The sequence below is a fragment of the Prionailurus viverrinus genome, chromosome B3 (genome assembly GCF_022837055.1).
Source record: "Prionailurus viverrinus isolate Anna chromosome B3, UM_Priviv_1.0, whole genome shotgun sequence".
In the NCBI taxonomy this organism is placed as follows: domain Eukaryota; kingdom Metazoa; phylum Chordata; class Mammalia; order Carnivora; family Felidae; genus Prionailurus; species Prionailurus viverrinus.
The window spans coordinates 38,991,712-39,008,295 of record NC_062566.1 but is presented as its reverse complement, the minus strand read 5'-3'; the positions used below and the strand labels follow the sequence as shown (position 1 = coordinate 39,008,295).

The 16,584-nt window shown below is 46.7% G+C and overlaps 1 protein-coding gene across 1 annotated transcript in view; it reads right to left on the bottom strand.

The window, feature by feature from the left end:
* Positions 1 to 16,129, bottom strand: part of RORA (RAR related orphan receptor A) — a 714,631-nt gene extending 698,502 nt beyond the window's left edge. Inside the window, exon 1 of the mRNA XM_047861983.1 lies at positions 15,899 to 16,129. Coding sequence (XP_047717939.1) covers positions 15,899 to 16,064 — 166 coding nt within the window. The 5' untranslated portion in view covers positions 16,065 to 16,129. The remainder of the gene's footprint in view (positions 1 to 15,898) is intronic.
* Positions 16,130 to 16,584: the final 455 nt, after the last annotated feature.

The window sequence follows — 16,584 nt, the reverse complement described above, 5'->3', positions numbered from 1 at the left end:
CAACTAAGCCTGGGAACCCCGGCCTTCTCCCCTTTCACATCCCACCCCAGACTGTCCCAGCCAGTAATTCCACCCAGCTCAGGTACTAACTCCTGACACCACCTCCCTCGTGAGCCTTCCATTCTACCTCCCGAGAAATGCTACCTCACAGCCCAGCCCGCCTCCATCCGAGTCCTGGCCTGCACTATGTCTCCGCACAGCCGACACAGAGACGTCCTAGCTTGGCTCCTTATCGACACTGTCGATTTTCCATCCCAACTTCAAACACACTTGTGTTTACGGATCTTATGAAAAAGAAAGCTCGTATTTGTCACCTGCTCAAAATTTTGCATAGGAAAATGTCCAAAAGGCTTACCTGGCCCCTGCCCACTTCGTCCAGCTTCATCCCCTCGTCCTTGCCAACATACTTCATGCCGAGCTACACCTCATTCACCCTCCCTGAATGCGCCATGAACTCTGATCTCCTGTACCTTGGCCTTTTTGCATCCTTGGTAAATCTCTCCCCATTTTCCCTAAAACCAGGCAAAGCTACCTACCTGTGAGCTTTCCCTAACTCCTCATGAAGAGTTTCCTCCCTCTTCTGTATGCTATGTATTTTGTAAGTATCTCTGTTATAGCACTCTCCACGGTTTTTTTTGAAATTACTGGGTCTTTCCTGCCTATCACTTCCCTTTAACTCAACTTGTACCTCCACCGACCAACATGTGACTTGGCACATAGCAAATGTTCAATAAATAGTTGATGAATGAATGAAAGGAGGCAATATATTGCATCACATTTAAACATCTGAGGCTTTCGAAGAATATTAGATTTTTTTGCCTCATCCTAGTCTTCCCTCTGCTGGCTCATCTTACACATATTGATTCTCAACTGCCCGGTCACTGGCTTCCTAAAGGCATTCACTGAATGTCCAAGTAACAGAGATAGGGGACCGAAGATTCAAGACAGTCTACAACACTGCCCTCAAGGAACGTCTCGGAGACCAATGTGGAGATAAACACGTCGAATTAGCAAAACATGAATTCAATAAGGACTATAACTAATGAGCGATAAAACCAGAGTGTATTTGCTACTAAGAAATAACAATGAAAAAGACTAATTAATAAAGGGATGTTGTCAAACATCACGGCAATTTTCATTATAACATTTTATTAGGCACAATATGATATTGATATTTTTTTCATTGAGGTTTGCAATAAAATCTCTCCACTAAATATATTCTTTTTTTTTTAATGTTTTTATTTACTTTTGAGACAGAGAGAGACAGAACATGAGCAGGGGAGGTACAGAGAGAGAGGGAGACAAAGAATCTGAAGCAGGCTTCAGGCTGCGAGCTGTCAGAGCCCGATGCGGGGCTTGAACCACGAACTGTGAGATCACGACCTGAGCCGAAGTCGGATGCTTAACCGACTGAGCCACCCAGGCGCCCCTCCACTAAATATGTTCTTAATCCACCCTCCAGGCACTGATGCTGTGTCCTCTCTCCTCAAATACTCAGAGACTACCATCAACATTGTTGATCTGTGATGCAGTGAGCACACCGTTCTTTATGGAGCAAATTTGCTTTCAACATTTTGGTCATCGGAGCAAGTATTATATATATTAAAGTTAAATATATTCTAAGCTACATATAATCTCACCTCTCTGGATGAGGTCTTTCTGAGGTTACAGATTACCAAGTGGTGGTATTGACAATGCTGCAAAAGCAAAATTCTGAATCAAGTGGAGGGGAGAGATGGAGACTACAATAAAATGCCTTCTAGATGGCCACTGCAGGAAGATCTCTTCCAGATGGCTATTGCACAAAACCACAGCAATCCAGGCTAGAGACGCCCGAGGGAAGTCTTCAGCACCTCGCTGGAAATACCACCCTCTTAGTTAGAAACTCACACACAATGCCAAATGACCCCACCCACGCCAGTGCTCCCAGGAGTGAAGGGCTAAAGTTACTGGATCCATGGCAAATGTGATAGATTTGTGGACTTTCTAATTTCCATGTCCCACTGGGAGCAACCACACTGGATGCTGCCTTCCCAGATCCTGTTTTTGCTCTAGGGTTGGCTTATGACTTAAGGCATAAAAATATGCCTCTACCTTTCTGCTGTGGAGGAAGTTCTTTGGCCAATGCCCTTCCTTGGGAGATCAATGACAGAAAATAAAATGACCCTAGTTCCTGGGCCTTAATGTTTCTTCCCCCACCTGAGAAATATCAATAAATAGAGATTCTCAGACACCATAATAAGAACCAAACGGTTGCAAAAAATACACAAAGCTTTGTTTTCAAACCCTGTCCTTGATACCATTATTGACTTGGCCTGCCATAATAGACACCTCTCCCCATGCAAGCTAGCCAACTTGTTAAAAGGCAACAGAAGGCAAACATTTCTAGGCCACAGTCACCCTATATTTTTTTGATCACCCTGACAGTCATAACATATGCATGTGCCTGTGTATATGTGTATATGGATGCATGTGCATGTGTGTGTAAATACGTACATATACAAAATATGTGTATTTTATATAGACACGTAAGTATATTATACATACATTATAAATACATAAAAACTTTCTCACTGAACAATGGCTTATTTTCACTGACTGTTCATTATTATAGGATCGGGGCTTCTCAGCTACAGTTTGTCTCTTAAAAACCAGCTACTCTACGTCTGTGTATGTGTATCACCCACACTAGCACAATACAAATGAGACCAAATAGATGCTTAATTAATAGTGTAATCCACTTTACAACGGCATCATTACTACAGCATTACTCCATTTTCATTACTACTGCATATGAGAACTGGCTTCCAACATCTTTGAGTAAAGAAATAAAACAACCTAATCAGAGTGTCAATTAATTCTGTAAAAGTCACGTAGTGTATCCAAACAAAAACATTTTCACAGCCTCCGAGAAAGACAGGCTTCCACTCTTGGTCCTCTTCCTGTCCCCTGCTAATGCTTCTACCGGCTATACTTTGACCGATCCTAGTCCACTTATCAGTCAAAATCAATACCAGACCCTCAGCAAGTTTAAGTGATTCTCTAAGAAAGGATATTATAATCCATCAGCACACCTTCACCTTACACTAATATTATTTTCCTGGGTTTACCCAATACCATTGTGGTCCCCATAACTACTCTTTCTCACAGTGCTCTCTCTCATCAGTTCAACTGCTGTAACAGCAGAGCAATTTCAAGCAGGTTGTGAGTCTCTGAGAGTATTGCTTGCAAAGTGCATGTAAATTATTAGATTACATTACAAGTGAAAGACTCAGCAGTGGGTCACCGTAGTGGAGCATTAATGTAGAACAAGTTGAATGGAACCCTCGCAGACAGGCTTCTCCAACGTGATTTTTGGCAGGGAGGAGAAAGTGAGTAAAGGGGAAGGGAGGGCAAGGAATGATGACGGGTCGCTGAGAAATGAGGCGGGAGAGAGCTCCGGAGCATAGTGGGAAGGAGGGTGCTCCCACAGCCTCAATGTCTGGAGGGGGCAGCCAGCAGGACTGAACAAATAGTACGGACGGGGGAAGGGGACGGGCAAACATAGCCCTCTTCTGGTTCACTGGAAGGTGTGGGGTGTAAGCTCCGGAAGCCCAAGTGGCTGACAGGGTTGAGCTTAAGTGATTCGTCCTCACAAGAATCCAGCCCATGGTAGTTGAGCTGAGCGACTGGGGCAGATCCAGTCAGGAAAAGGAGGAAAAGGCTTTAGATGCTTTAGATGCCTTCAGATGCTCTTGCTTGTTTCATAGAGCAACCACGTGGAACCAGGGAGAAATGCTCTAAGGAAAGGGAGCCAAAGACCTTGAGGAGGAGACAGGCGGGAGGGGGCAAGTGGACCCCCTGTTTCTGTATGTGCCCATCATCACCACCATCACTAGAGTTACACGTGATGTGCACCAGGCATCCTGGCAGGTGCCACGCACGCATGATCACAGGTGATCCTCAACCACCTTGGGAAGCCAGCATCATAAACATCTCTAGTTTTTAGGTGATAAAAGAAACAGACTGAGCAGTGAATTCACTTACCTAACGTCACATAGCCAGCACCCAGCACACCCGGGCCTCTGGCCCAGGTCTGTCTCACTCCCAGCAGGGAGCATGTAACAACCATGCACGCTTGTTTCCCGACACGTCCAACCTTCCTTCATCTGCGTTGCTCAAGACTGGAGCAGGCCTGAACCTGCTACTGAGGGGAGGACTGGCGGATCCAAGAGAGAAAGAAATGGGACAAACAAGGGCAGCTGGGTCCAAACCCAAGGCCCAGCTGGAAATATAAGAAAATAGAAGCCACGCTGGCAGAGTTGGGAAATGTAGAGCTGAATCTACTGAAAAAGTGACCAGTTTGGCAGGGCAATGTCAAAGGTATTCGCTGCACAGTTAATGGGCACTTCCTCTGTTGCAAAGCGTGGTGCAGGGGTAAAATAATAAACCACTGTGCTGATCTTCTTGGAGAGACTAGACACCTACCCAGGAAATTCACACCGTAAGACAGTATAAAGGAACCTGGCAAAGGAAGAGGTTGCGTGCTTACTGCGTGAGCAAGGCCCACATGACTGACTACTGTAGAAGGCAGGGGTCACGAGAACTGCAGGAGGGAGAGGGTGAGTCTTACCTCACAGCCTTATCTGAAAATGACTGCAGACTTTCAAGAAGCCAAGAGAGATTGGGACGTGAGATGGGAGACTGGGCTGGGAAGAAGAAGAGGGGAAGGGTCAAAGCACGTACGGGGAACTGGCTGAAAAAGGCAAAGTCTAAGACACTCATAGCAGAGAATCATCAGAAGTGACCCAAACCATGGGCTTCACTGAGAGATGCCACCACTAGAACATAAAATCCCAGAAGGCAGGGATCTGACCTCTCCGGTTTGCTGCTTTCTTCCAGAGCCTAGCACAGTGCCTGGCACAAGCAAGGGGCTCAGAAAACGGTTGCTGAATCAAAGAATGCCACCCTCGTGCCTGGACACAGTGACAACAAACCTGAGCAAAGGGGATCCCAGGATTTACATTCTAAGCCAGTCTAGGCAGATGCATGTCTAAATGCAACAGGGTATTGAGGCACCTGGGTGGCTCAGTCAGTTGAGTGTCCGACTTCAGCTCAGGTCATGAACTCACAGCTCATGGGTTCGAGCCCCGTGTCAGGCTCTGTGCTGACAGCTTGCTCAGAGCCTGGAGCCTGCTTCCGATTCTGTGTCTCCTTCTCTCTCTGCTCCTCCCCCGCTCACGCTTTGTCTCACTCTGTTTCTCAAAAATAAATAAATCTAAAAAATTTTTTTAAAAATTTTAAATGTAACAGGGTATTAATGAACATGTGCTAAAAGTGGCATAAAGATACCATATGATTACAAATAATAAGTATTTACATTATTTTCCCTCCCCCACCTCCTCTCTGAAATCATGAGTAACACCTGGAGTCCAACATCAGTTACTGTGGAAACAGTCCATCCCTCACACCCTCCCTCCTACTGCCAGGCCACCCGCTCATACCCAGGACAGGGTTTTTAAAACTGTAAGAGGCAGCCCATAAATAGATCACGAAACCAATTTGGTGGCTTGAGATTTGTAACTTGCCTGTAAATAATAGAGCAAAAATAACAGCACATCGTAGGTAAAGGATACGTATTTTATGTGAAAAGTTTACTGCACCCATGTGCCGTGTGTGTGTGTGTGTGTGTGTGTGTGTGTGTGTGTGTGTGTGTTGTCTGTACTGGCTCACGATGTAGTATGTTTCTCGTATTGGAGGTCACGGTATAAACACTTAAAAGACAGTGTCCTAGAGGGGCAAGAAATTCCACTATCTGACACTTTTTTTTCACATTCAAGCTGAACGACCCTTGTCTTCCTGACGTTCCTGGCTGAATGTGACCATCAAAGGTACTACTCTTTGGGCCAGTAAACTTGGCCTATCCTGAAACACCCAGAAATTCTGTATAACATACTAAGCTCAGAATCAGTTCCTTCAAAGTACCCCCAGTTTCACAACACACAATCTTTTTTTGAGAAAAAAAAAAGTAAGATTTATTTTTTTCTAGTTACAAAAGTAATACATGTGTAACCCAGGAAAGTCAGAAATACAGAAGAGCACAGAGAAAAAAAAAAAAAAACTAACACCAGAGGTAATCAATCCAGAAATAACCATCTTATCATTTCATTATCAAGGTGTAGATGGGTCCATATTAATACACACACACACACACACACACACACACACACACACAGTAATTCCTTACAAAAATGATGACATTATGTGTATACTACTATGAAAGTTACTACTCTTCACTAATAAGTGACTGACATTTTCCTGTCAAAAGCTATTTTTCTACTACAACATGATTTTTCCTGGCTATATAGCATTCCATTGGCAGACTTGCTTCTGAGCATCTGTATAAATCCTCTGCCTCGAGGAAAGAGGGCAGCGGCTGAGAGACGCCTCCCCTGTGGCCAGCTCCAGCTAGCGTAACCGCCCATGCAGGTGCTAATGACAAGATATTCCCCTCCATAGCCTCTATTTTACTTCCTACTGAATCAGAGCACGGAGCCACAGGCAGCAAGGTCGCTGTGCTTTAGAATGGTCTTATTGGACACAGCCACAGGTTCACAAGCTCATTTGTATATAATATAAATGCCTAGTGGGATTTAAAAAAATAACAATTACTGATAATGTTCTATTATTTCTGCAGAACCCACATGGCGCGCACTGACTTTCATACGTGTCAACTATCTCGTGCTGGGTTAACTTGTGTACACACTGTAATATCCTCAGGGGGCTTTCCTAGGAGGGCAGGAGCTTGGTTTTGTACATTCCTGGAACTTCTGAGCATCCTGGCACAGCATCCACGTGGAAGGAACACTGGGTGTGGAAGCAGAAGACCTGTACTCTTCTCACAGCCTTGCTATTTACTAGGAACGGAACTTTGGGCACATTGTTACACCTCTGTGAGCGTCAGTTTAAACCAGGAGGGCCAGGGTCCATGATTCATAAGGTCCCTTCTGTCTCCAACAGGCTTTGGGCTAACAGAACATGACCAGCGACAACACCATGAGTGAGCACCACGTACCCAGCACACACCCTGACAGCTCAAGGTTAGAACACGAGCTTTAGGACTTCCCAGAGCCAATCAGTGTAGTTATCAGTTCTTCTACGGATTCTTTGTAGGGCCTCAAGAAATTTTAGTCCCTCACTAATCTTCAACCCTCATCCTTCACGCTGTGAAATTTTACATCTTCTGGGTTAACAGCCTGGTCTATGGAAATTGTCCGGGTTCCCACTTTCTGCATAAATGCACTCAACAGAAATGGGCCATGAGTGCCAGAAATGGTAAAAATACAGCTCACAATTTCACACTTGTCATCATCAGTCAACTAATAGGATCACTACAAGAAGCATCATTTTTGATTATCAAAGTATTTCATTTGCCTTTGCTTTCCAATGCTTCATTACCTGGACAATTGAGAGTTATGGGCAGTTCATCCTCCCAAATGCCCTGTCCTTTCAGATATAACATCCCCATCCCACACACTTCCTGGGAGTACACGCTGTGTCGTTACCACGGCCTTCTTACCATCCACTGGCTTTATGACCTTACGGTGCAAATGAAAAGCAATGCAGTTTATCGAAGAGGTTTTAGACTTGCTAAATATACCCTTGTTTCTTCTGTGATTGGTATGTTGGAAATCCATTCACTTCTACACAGTCAGTCTTCCCCAGGACCGGCATCGATCACATGGGATGAGATAAGCTCTCTGCTTCTGGAAGGGGAGAATCACATCTGGTTGGCTTTTCTCCGTCATTGTCCATTTCTTCAGGTTTCTTTAAAACTAATTGGAAGAGTCAATAAACATGCCCGCCAATTCCCTTAACACACTAGGAAGAAGATCATCATGCCCTTCAGACCTGTTCTTGTTCTGTTTTTCCAAGTATTCCCTTACCTGCCTTTGTCAATTGGCATTCTCGACAAGTTCGTCATAACTTCTCAAAGTGTCAACTTTTCCTCTTTTCATTGCCCTTGTTAAAGATAATTTAAAATTAGAAAGTCACATTCCCAGCCATTTCAGAGTCAATGCTAATTTCATTTTCTTTTGCACAGAAGTCTCCTTTCCCTCCAGAGATTCCTTTCTTCATTCACTGCCCCCACTCCCCAGCCCCAGACACTCTCCATCCCTGTACACAGTGCTCCGTTCCCCTGCTGCACCCTCCTTATCTCTCCCCCCAAAATACTTCACCCAGTGAAACACACTTTAGCTTGTGGGTTCTCCTTCCTTCACTCCACTTCGGAGAGAAATGTCTGTGTCTGGAGATTGTAAAGTCACCTCCAGGAAAGACGCATACAGTTGGCTGTCAATTAATCAGGATAAGACAGAAAAAATTACATCGTGTGAAGCTTTCTTCTCAGTACATGCATTTATGCTTTGGGGATCAAGAGGATTTCTCCCACACAACCTCAAATTCCGATTTATGCCTTTTGTTGGGCTAACGAATTCTCTACCTAGCAGCACGGCAGTTAATAGTCTGGATTACTTAAAACAGTGATTACCGTACCTCCTCATAAATTCAAGTGTTGGTCCCTCAGTTTTTCCCCCCGTTTATCCTCGGTAGCATTCTTTGCTCACAAAGTATGTTCAGAAATCTTATATTCTCTAATTGTTAGTCCCGCACCTAGTTTGACATATAGATTTTAAGCCAGTTTACTTTCCCCCATTAAGCACAGACCCAAACGTCACCATTCCTGTCACGTATACAATTCCATCAAGTTTCAGAGTGTCATTTATACACAATTTTATTTCTTCTTACTTCTTTCACACACGCCTACCACTTACGTACAGCAACTTCACTACATTCATATTTCATAAACTTCATCAGTATTCAGCCAAATCCTCCCCCGAAGTAAGCTAGGTATTTTTAACAAGGCGCTGCCTCTTTCACAGGCTTGAGGATCCTGTACTAAGTGGCACCCTTCCTTGTGCCCCAGAAGAGTTTCATCTATCGCTGTCTGTTCACGGACGGAGGGACTTCCTGATTATTTCAGGAAAAAAAAAAAAAACACAACTTTAAGATAGTTCGCAATCAAAACTCAAATGCCCAAATAACACTGCTAGAGAGGATGCGAGGCTGGGAGATCATGAGGCTTCTAAACCCCACAAGCATTCCTACTCAGTTCCAGCCTCTGACTGAGCTTCAGGAAAAACAGCACCTCCAGCACCTTCAAGGGGGTGGGAAACCTGCACTCTCAACTGGCGGTGGCCACCTCGGAGGGCTCTGCAGCTGGCCACCAGCGCCTCGGTTCTGCACACAAGACAATCACCAGGAGGCCACAGGGCCAAGCCACTGTCAATGTGCCACGGCACATAATGTGATAAGACAGTCTGTAATGGTGACATGTCAACAGAGGCCATAAACATCTGTCAGGAAAGCAAACAAAACAAAACAGTTCTTCCACCAACACAAGGGAATTGTTACCTGTAATTCTTTTTAACCTCAGCATGTAAAAGTGGGAGCAAAAAGCCAAGCCACGAGCTATGGCACACGTATTCCTCATCGTGCCCCCTCCCCCTCTTCCGAGGCCTTCTGTAGACAATCTCCTTGATGTCCTTACTCCAAAAACAAAATAATAATAATTGGGCTGTCACAGAAGAGCACCATGACTCCTAAAAAGAATCTGCAATGTTGAGACATCAAAGATACCAGAAGATAACCGCAGACTATCATTAAGTCAGGTGGGGCGGCCCTGAGAAAGTCCGCCTCTGATGGCACGGTCCTGGGGAGGCTTTCCATACTGGCCCGGTGAACAAAGGCCCAAACTTTAAAGGAGAATCTCCTTTAGGGGAATTTAAATGTTCTTTATTGATATTCTTGAAAGTCTTCTCTCAAACCCAGAATTTCCTAGCTTTTAAGATTTATTAGATACCCCTCAGTATATCTAAGGAAGACGCAAAATTAGCTGATATTTCTATCCACCATTATTACACGGGGGAGAAGTTATATAATGCTACGGTAATATATTACATAACTTATTTGTAAATACAACAGTCTTCTTAAATATCTGAGAATGACTTTACATCCTGTATAACTGTAGGGAAAGAATTAGGGCTCTAGATTCAGGGTGCAATTTTCCTAGAAAGTAAAAACCTCAATTAACCAGAATTAACGAATTAAAGGGAATTTTCGTTTTGGTCCTTGCAAGTTAGAGAACAAAAACGGCAAATAACAAAACATACTGATATCGAGGACTTAATGGAAAAAGAAAACAATTTTCACACCGGGATCATGGCAGATTTAGTCCAATCTCTGGCACTGTCTCCATTCACAGTTCTATAATGTACAATCAGAATTCATCCTCAGAACAGTGACCCTGTGGCACTGTAAGATCCTCAAACCTCAAAGAAAGATTCAATTACATTCCCAATGTTCTTTCCGGGGTAGGAAAGGGGACCAGCACATTTAAAAAGCATATTCAACAAGAAAAAGACAGAAAAGATTTCTGGTTAATCTACAGTTAGCCAGAAAAACGAATTCATTAGTAATGCCTTGGTACCCTTATAGAAAAATAGAAATATCATGATTTACTGTATATTAATCAACACTTGAACACTGATTATCTGGAGAATTTTTTTTAAAGCACTAATTCAAAATGATTCACTTTTATTTCTCTTAACATACAGTTTAGTAAGATGAATGAAAAACTGAACAGCTCATTTCCAAACCAACACTTCCCATTATGAATCACACACACACACACACACACACACACACACACACACACAATCCCCCCACACCCCAAAAAGCCAGAACACTACTTTAAAAATGACAGAAGGGAGAACAGAGCGGGGAGGGAGGGAAGGACAGAGAGACCGTTTGTAGAAGTTCTCAACAAGGATGACAGTCTTCATATTCAGATAGTCTTCATATTCAAACTATGGTATTCCACATTCTAAGTTAATGTTCACTCTGGAACCGGAAGGCCTTTCAAAGCAGACTCTTGTCGCTCTAGAAGAATCTATCACTAATCTGGGATGACTGGTCAGGAATCTCCTTGAGGGAGCAGACGATGTCTACCTCAGAGTTCCTGAACAATGGCTCACGGAAGACAAAGCGGGTGAGCAGAACGTTATATCACATGGAGAGAGCTGGACTTTCTAGAAAACGTAGTCTTTTGCACACAGGGCAGTCACATCATTATTTCTTCCCAGACACGTGAAATGTAGTTATGTATTTCGCTTCTCTAGACACGTAAGTACAAATATAACCTTAGAAGCACAATCCATCAAGTAGACTAAGAAGATGAGGGCACAGAGAAGAGCACACTCTTAAGAATTTTCAGAGACATCCAACCCAGTCTGCACTTCAAACATCACACCACAACATCCTGGAGGCAAAAATGGGAGAATGTAGAGAAATAACGCTCATCTTAAGTCAGACGTGACAAAAGTGTGGCCCCAGGATCAGAACCCATGGGCTTGTCTCACTCGCATTCCAAAAGTTAGCTCTGGACAGGGGTCAGTTCACTTCCAAAAGAAATTCAGCCGTCACCAAAAATCCTCAGAACATTTCACCTGGAGGTACAACTACAACAATGAATATTCTCACACCTCCCTACATCCCACTTAGGAACCTGGTGTGGAACTAGGCGTGTACCGCCTGTCACCTCTGCTGCCTTGAAAACACCAGCTGAAGGGTCTCATAGTTAGGGAGCTTCCATGCAGGCTCCATATTTCAGCTTTGGAAAGGGAGACATGTTCTACAGCCAAGGCTTCTCATCATGCCGGTAGGTTCTGGAAAATTCCAAAAGGTGGCTAACATAAAATGAGTCTGCTACAAAAGTTTTCAGCCATTCAGGATGTGACTTTTGGATTAATAATACAATTCTTTTTAAGAAATAAGGGGGGAGCAACAAAAAAGGTTATCACAACTATCACCAAATGCATTTTCTAAAATTATTCCATTGCATTTTTTAAGGCTCTAATTATAAATGTTTTTTATGAGCAATTTACCGGAAAATTAAAGTCCCTTAGTTTAAAAAAAATAATTATCCCATGCCTCCGGCAAAGGATTTTATCCCAGCCAGTAGCTCTTTCAAACTATGGGGCATCATTTATTTGCTCACGGTGGAGAGCCGGGACCATGTTAGAAAAGCTGATCTGCGAATCAATCTCCAGAGAGGGCTCTAAATTGCCAGGCAAGGGCACCTCCCAGAAAGTGAATCAGCCAAGACTGAAAGCGGGGTGTGGAGGTGAAGCACTTGGATTATGTGGTTCTAGAAGTCCTCAGGGCTACAAATAAACTACAGGCCTTGTTAACTGATTTTACGTCAATCTAAACTGAGTTTCCAGGGGGTTCAATCTCAACCCAACTGAGCTTTTCAGTGTTAATCCCATCTTCTGGTTTCGATTTTTCCCTCAGGTTGGCCTGCCCTAAAAGCCTTCAACCTACTGCACGAGTGTTCCAAACCAACCGCGTGCCACACAGCCCTGTGAGGATAACTTTAGGGAAGTACAATATGTAAGCTTCTGGCATGCATATAATAATGCGATTCTGGAAAAGGGTTTTTAACAACAGTTATGTCACAATGCTTATGGCTCCCTGAAGTCTCTGAAAGCCTTGTTAAATTAAAGATTCGCTGTGTTTTTTTCCGCCTCATTCTTACTTCCCCTGTTGTCTCTTGCCTTTCTTTTTTCCCTTTCATTGTGCTGTGAAGATGGTACTGAATGACACCAGCCATCATTAATACCACCTAGAAAACAGGACAGTTTCAGTACAAGGGCTAAGGATCTCTGCTAGTTTTAAGGACTGGGGGAGGTCCGAATTTCAGATTACAAAGTCACGCATCCGATTTTGGCAGCTCGGGCACTTAAGGATACGCAGTCCATTCACACGGGGATTCCCAGGAGCGTGGCATTCAGCAACAGCTTCAAGTGCACCTAAGTCATGTCTCACGAGGTCACCTCAATGTCGTGCGAATCCAGACCACAGTTTCTGTGGACTGCACAATATCGACTGGCTGGAAGCTAACCCTGCTACCTCTCTGGAAAGCATCTCCCAAATCCAAAAGCTTCCCACTTCACCCAATGCCAAGAACTCCATTCAATCCTCCCTGAGGTTGAAAATGCTAATTATAAGATGATGATGTTTGCTTTTCCTTTTGAGTTGTGTGCCTTTATGTTTTAAGTATTAAAAAGGCGTAATCACCTAGTGTATAGGTTAATTTCTCTCCGATATTGTAATTTATGCAACATTAATACTGGATGCCAGCTCCAATTTTCTTGCTGCTTACACTCTGGGAGCCGGCTTGCATATTCTGCCAACTCCATTACATCATCTGAAAACCCAAACATTTCCCATTTTCAAATCACTCTCCTCTACCAGGCATACTTACACATTCTCTCTTTTTCTCCCTAGGTCACACACACAAAGACTGGTATCCCTGAGGAGCAGACACTACATCTGAGGTTAAAGTCTGCAAATGCACATAATTTCTGGAAGCTATTACTACTGCTGTGTTAGCTAAAGGATGCCTCCATCTCTGACCTTCCTTTTTCCATTCAGACTGTTATATAACCTAGTGCCTGCGTGCAGGATGTGAGTTGAGTGTTTGGGCCTTACCTCTTCTCCCTCCCCCTAGTAAATCCTGGGAGGGATGGACTAGGGGACGGTTCAAAGAAGAGTGAGGGGAAGGGGTGATCCTCTAGGGGGCAAGGGGATAAAGGTCAACAGGTCAGCTGTGCAAGATGCATCCCACCCCTACTTTTTCCCTCTCCCCTTTTTGCTATGCCTGGGGTCTGGTGGTACTGAATGCCCAGCGTTATATAATTTGCAAGAACAGCAAGTTACAGATTTGTTAGTCAGTTCTGCAGCCTGTCACCCTGGTCTCTTGCAAGAACACCTTCTGGCAAGAATGACACCTGAAGATGCTAATAACACACGGAAGGGGGGAGGTTAACACAGAAGGGGGTGGCAGCACAAACCAGAAATTAGTGTGGCTTCGTATATACTATGTTCCGCCCCCCCTCCCCGCTTAAAAAAAAAAAAAACTCAGAAACACATGAAGGGGATTTTCTCCAGTGTTTCTGATTAACCCTGTTACATAACCCGCTCGCATTCCAAATCCACCGTCTCAGGGTCTAAATATACTCTTTGCAGCCAAAAGCTCTCCACACACAAACTCACCAAGCTGGCGGCAGGACCCGGCCCCCAGCCCTGATCCCTCTCCCTTTACCCCCGGCCCTCGATCCACACCCCCCCCCCCCCTCCGCTCAAACCGCGGTTCAGCGTGTTCACTCCTCGGAAATCGCCTTTAATTAAATGTTTTTCGTGTGTGTCATCCTGATGGCTTTTACTGTACTCGAATTCCGTGAATGGGAAAGCGCCCGGACAGGGGGTGTGGCTAAGGTGGGGGGGGGGGGGGTGAATACTGTAAAACAGCCAGCACATGATCAGCCATATTCCTACCTCCAACTATAACATCGAGAGGAAGGGAGCGGCTCCCGGGCCCCCACTCGCCTCTCCCCAGCCCTCCCCAGTCGCCGCCAGAAGCCGAATGGCAAGAGGAGGGGGCGCGCTGGGCCAGTGCCCAAGCCTGGGCTGGAGATCCTCCCGATCCCCAGCCCCGGGCTGCTCGAGCGAGCCCGCTTCCTCCGGAGTGACAGGCGTGATTTATACATTATTTACAACAGTAATTAAAGCCGTAGCTTCCTCCGGTTCTTTGCAAACTCCAGGCGCAATCAAATAAATAATCCCCCACCCCCAAGACCCCCCACACACACATCAGGTTCCCACACCTTTAAGAAAGAGAGTTAGCTTTCCCGAACACTCGACTTTTAACTAGAAAAAAGCAAAGAGGGGGCAATGGAGTCCTCCCCCCCTACCGCACATACTCTCCAAAATGAGGTGTAAAAATCGCTCAGGGTAGGTGTGGGGGGGGGGGGGGGAACATCTCTCGCACTATCCAACCAGCATTCAACTCTCGCTGACCATTCCCAGGTTCTTACAGAAACGCTTGAACCTCGGAGAGGGAAGGATTCCCAGGGCAGAAATAAGTTTGGGTGCATTTCGATCTTTCTGTTTCTGCTTGTTTGCTTTTGCAGACGCTCACTCCGAATGCGCGTGGAGCGTCCCACACCACCACCGCCCTCCGCGCGCTGGCGTGCACACGCCCCCCGCCAGCCTGGGCGCTGGGTTGCGAACCCGGGGTCTGCAAACTTGCGTATCTCCCCTAGCCGCGCCCGCCAAACAACTTGGCGAACACCTCGCGCGCCCGCACCCCCCTTCCTCCAGCCCTTCCTCCAAATCCCAAACCCACCGCCGTGGTCCAGAGAAGGTGCCCACGTCGCCCCCAGATCCAGAAGCGCCCCCTCTCCACCCTCGGGGCTTCCCAGGTCGCTCACTCCTCCCGCACCCCCTCAGCTCTGCGGGGGGCTGAAAACACACCCCGTCTGGGGCAGCCGGGGCCAAAACTGTCAAGAGGAGAAAAGGTAACGCCGGAGGAGGGTGGCCATAAACGGATTTTTTTTTTCCTTCTTAAAAGGACACTGCCGCTTTAAAAGTTTCTTTCCCGGGCCCCCACTCTCCGGTTCTCCGTATTTTGGGGGAGCGTATTTAATTTGGGCTACGCATCTTTCCTCCTCTTTGCAGAAAAATCAAAGCCTGGGGGTGAGCCCGCCGGCTGTCAACCCTCCTGCCGCCTCCCCCGCCCCCCTCTCCTCCTGCAACCCGAGAACGGGCTGCAAAAGTTTGCAACATTTCTGGGGGGCGGAGGGGGGAGGGGAGGGGGGCTCTCCGGGCTCGGGGCGCCGCTGCAGGCTCGCGCGCGGCCCCGGACCCCGCGCTCCGGGCGCCCGCTCCCGGCCGGCCCCCGCTCCGCTCCCGGGCTCCCGCCGCCCCCTCCTCAGCCCCTCTCGCAGCCTCCTACCTCTGCTGGTGCTGGAATAGCTCTGTCTGCGCACCGGGGCGGGCGGCTCGCTCTTGCGGGCGGATTCCTGGTTCAGCGGGGTCTCCCTGGCGCCGGCGGCCGCGTCCGCGCCGCTGCTGCCCGGCTCGCTGGCGGCGGGGTCGGGGGCTGCCGGAGCTGACTCCATGTTTTTTCCCAATGTAGAGATCGCTGGAGATGGCGAGCTCCGAGACTCCCTCTATCTTCTGTTTTCAGAGCAACTCTATGGTACCAAAAAAAAAAAGGGGGGGGGGGGGGAGAAAGAGACCAGGGAGAGCAGGAGAGAGAGAGCAGGCGGCGGCGGCGGGCGAGCGAGAGCGCGAGGGAGCGCGCGGAGTGTGTCTGGGTGGACGTAAGTGTGCGCCCGAGAGGGGTTGGGAGGCGGGTCTGGCCACAGGCAGCGCTAGCGAGAGCTTCTCCAGCCGGCCCCCACACCCACATTCCCCACCCTCCAGACCCCAGACCGAGAGCCACCGACTGGCTGCCAATTTTGGGAGGCGGGGGGGGGGGGGGGGGGGGGGGGGGAAGAGGGGGCCAGGAGGGGAAAGGCTCCCTTGCCCCGATCCTCCCCTTTCCCCAGCCCAGGGACAGAAATTAAGATCGGCGAGATGATTCCGTGCCTACTTCTGAGACTCTCTCGGGAACACAACTCGTCCCCATCTGCAGCC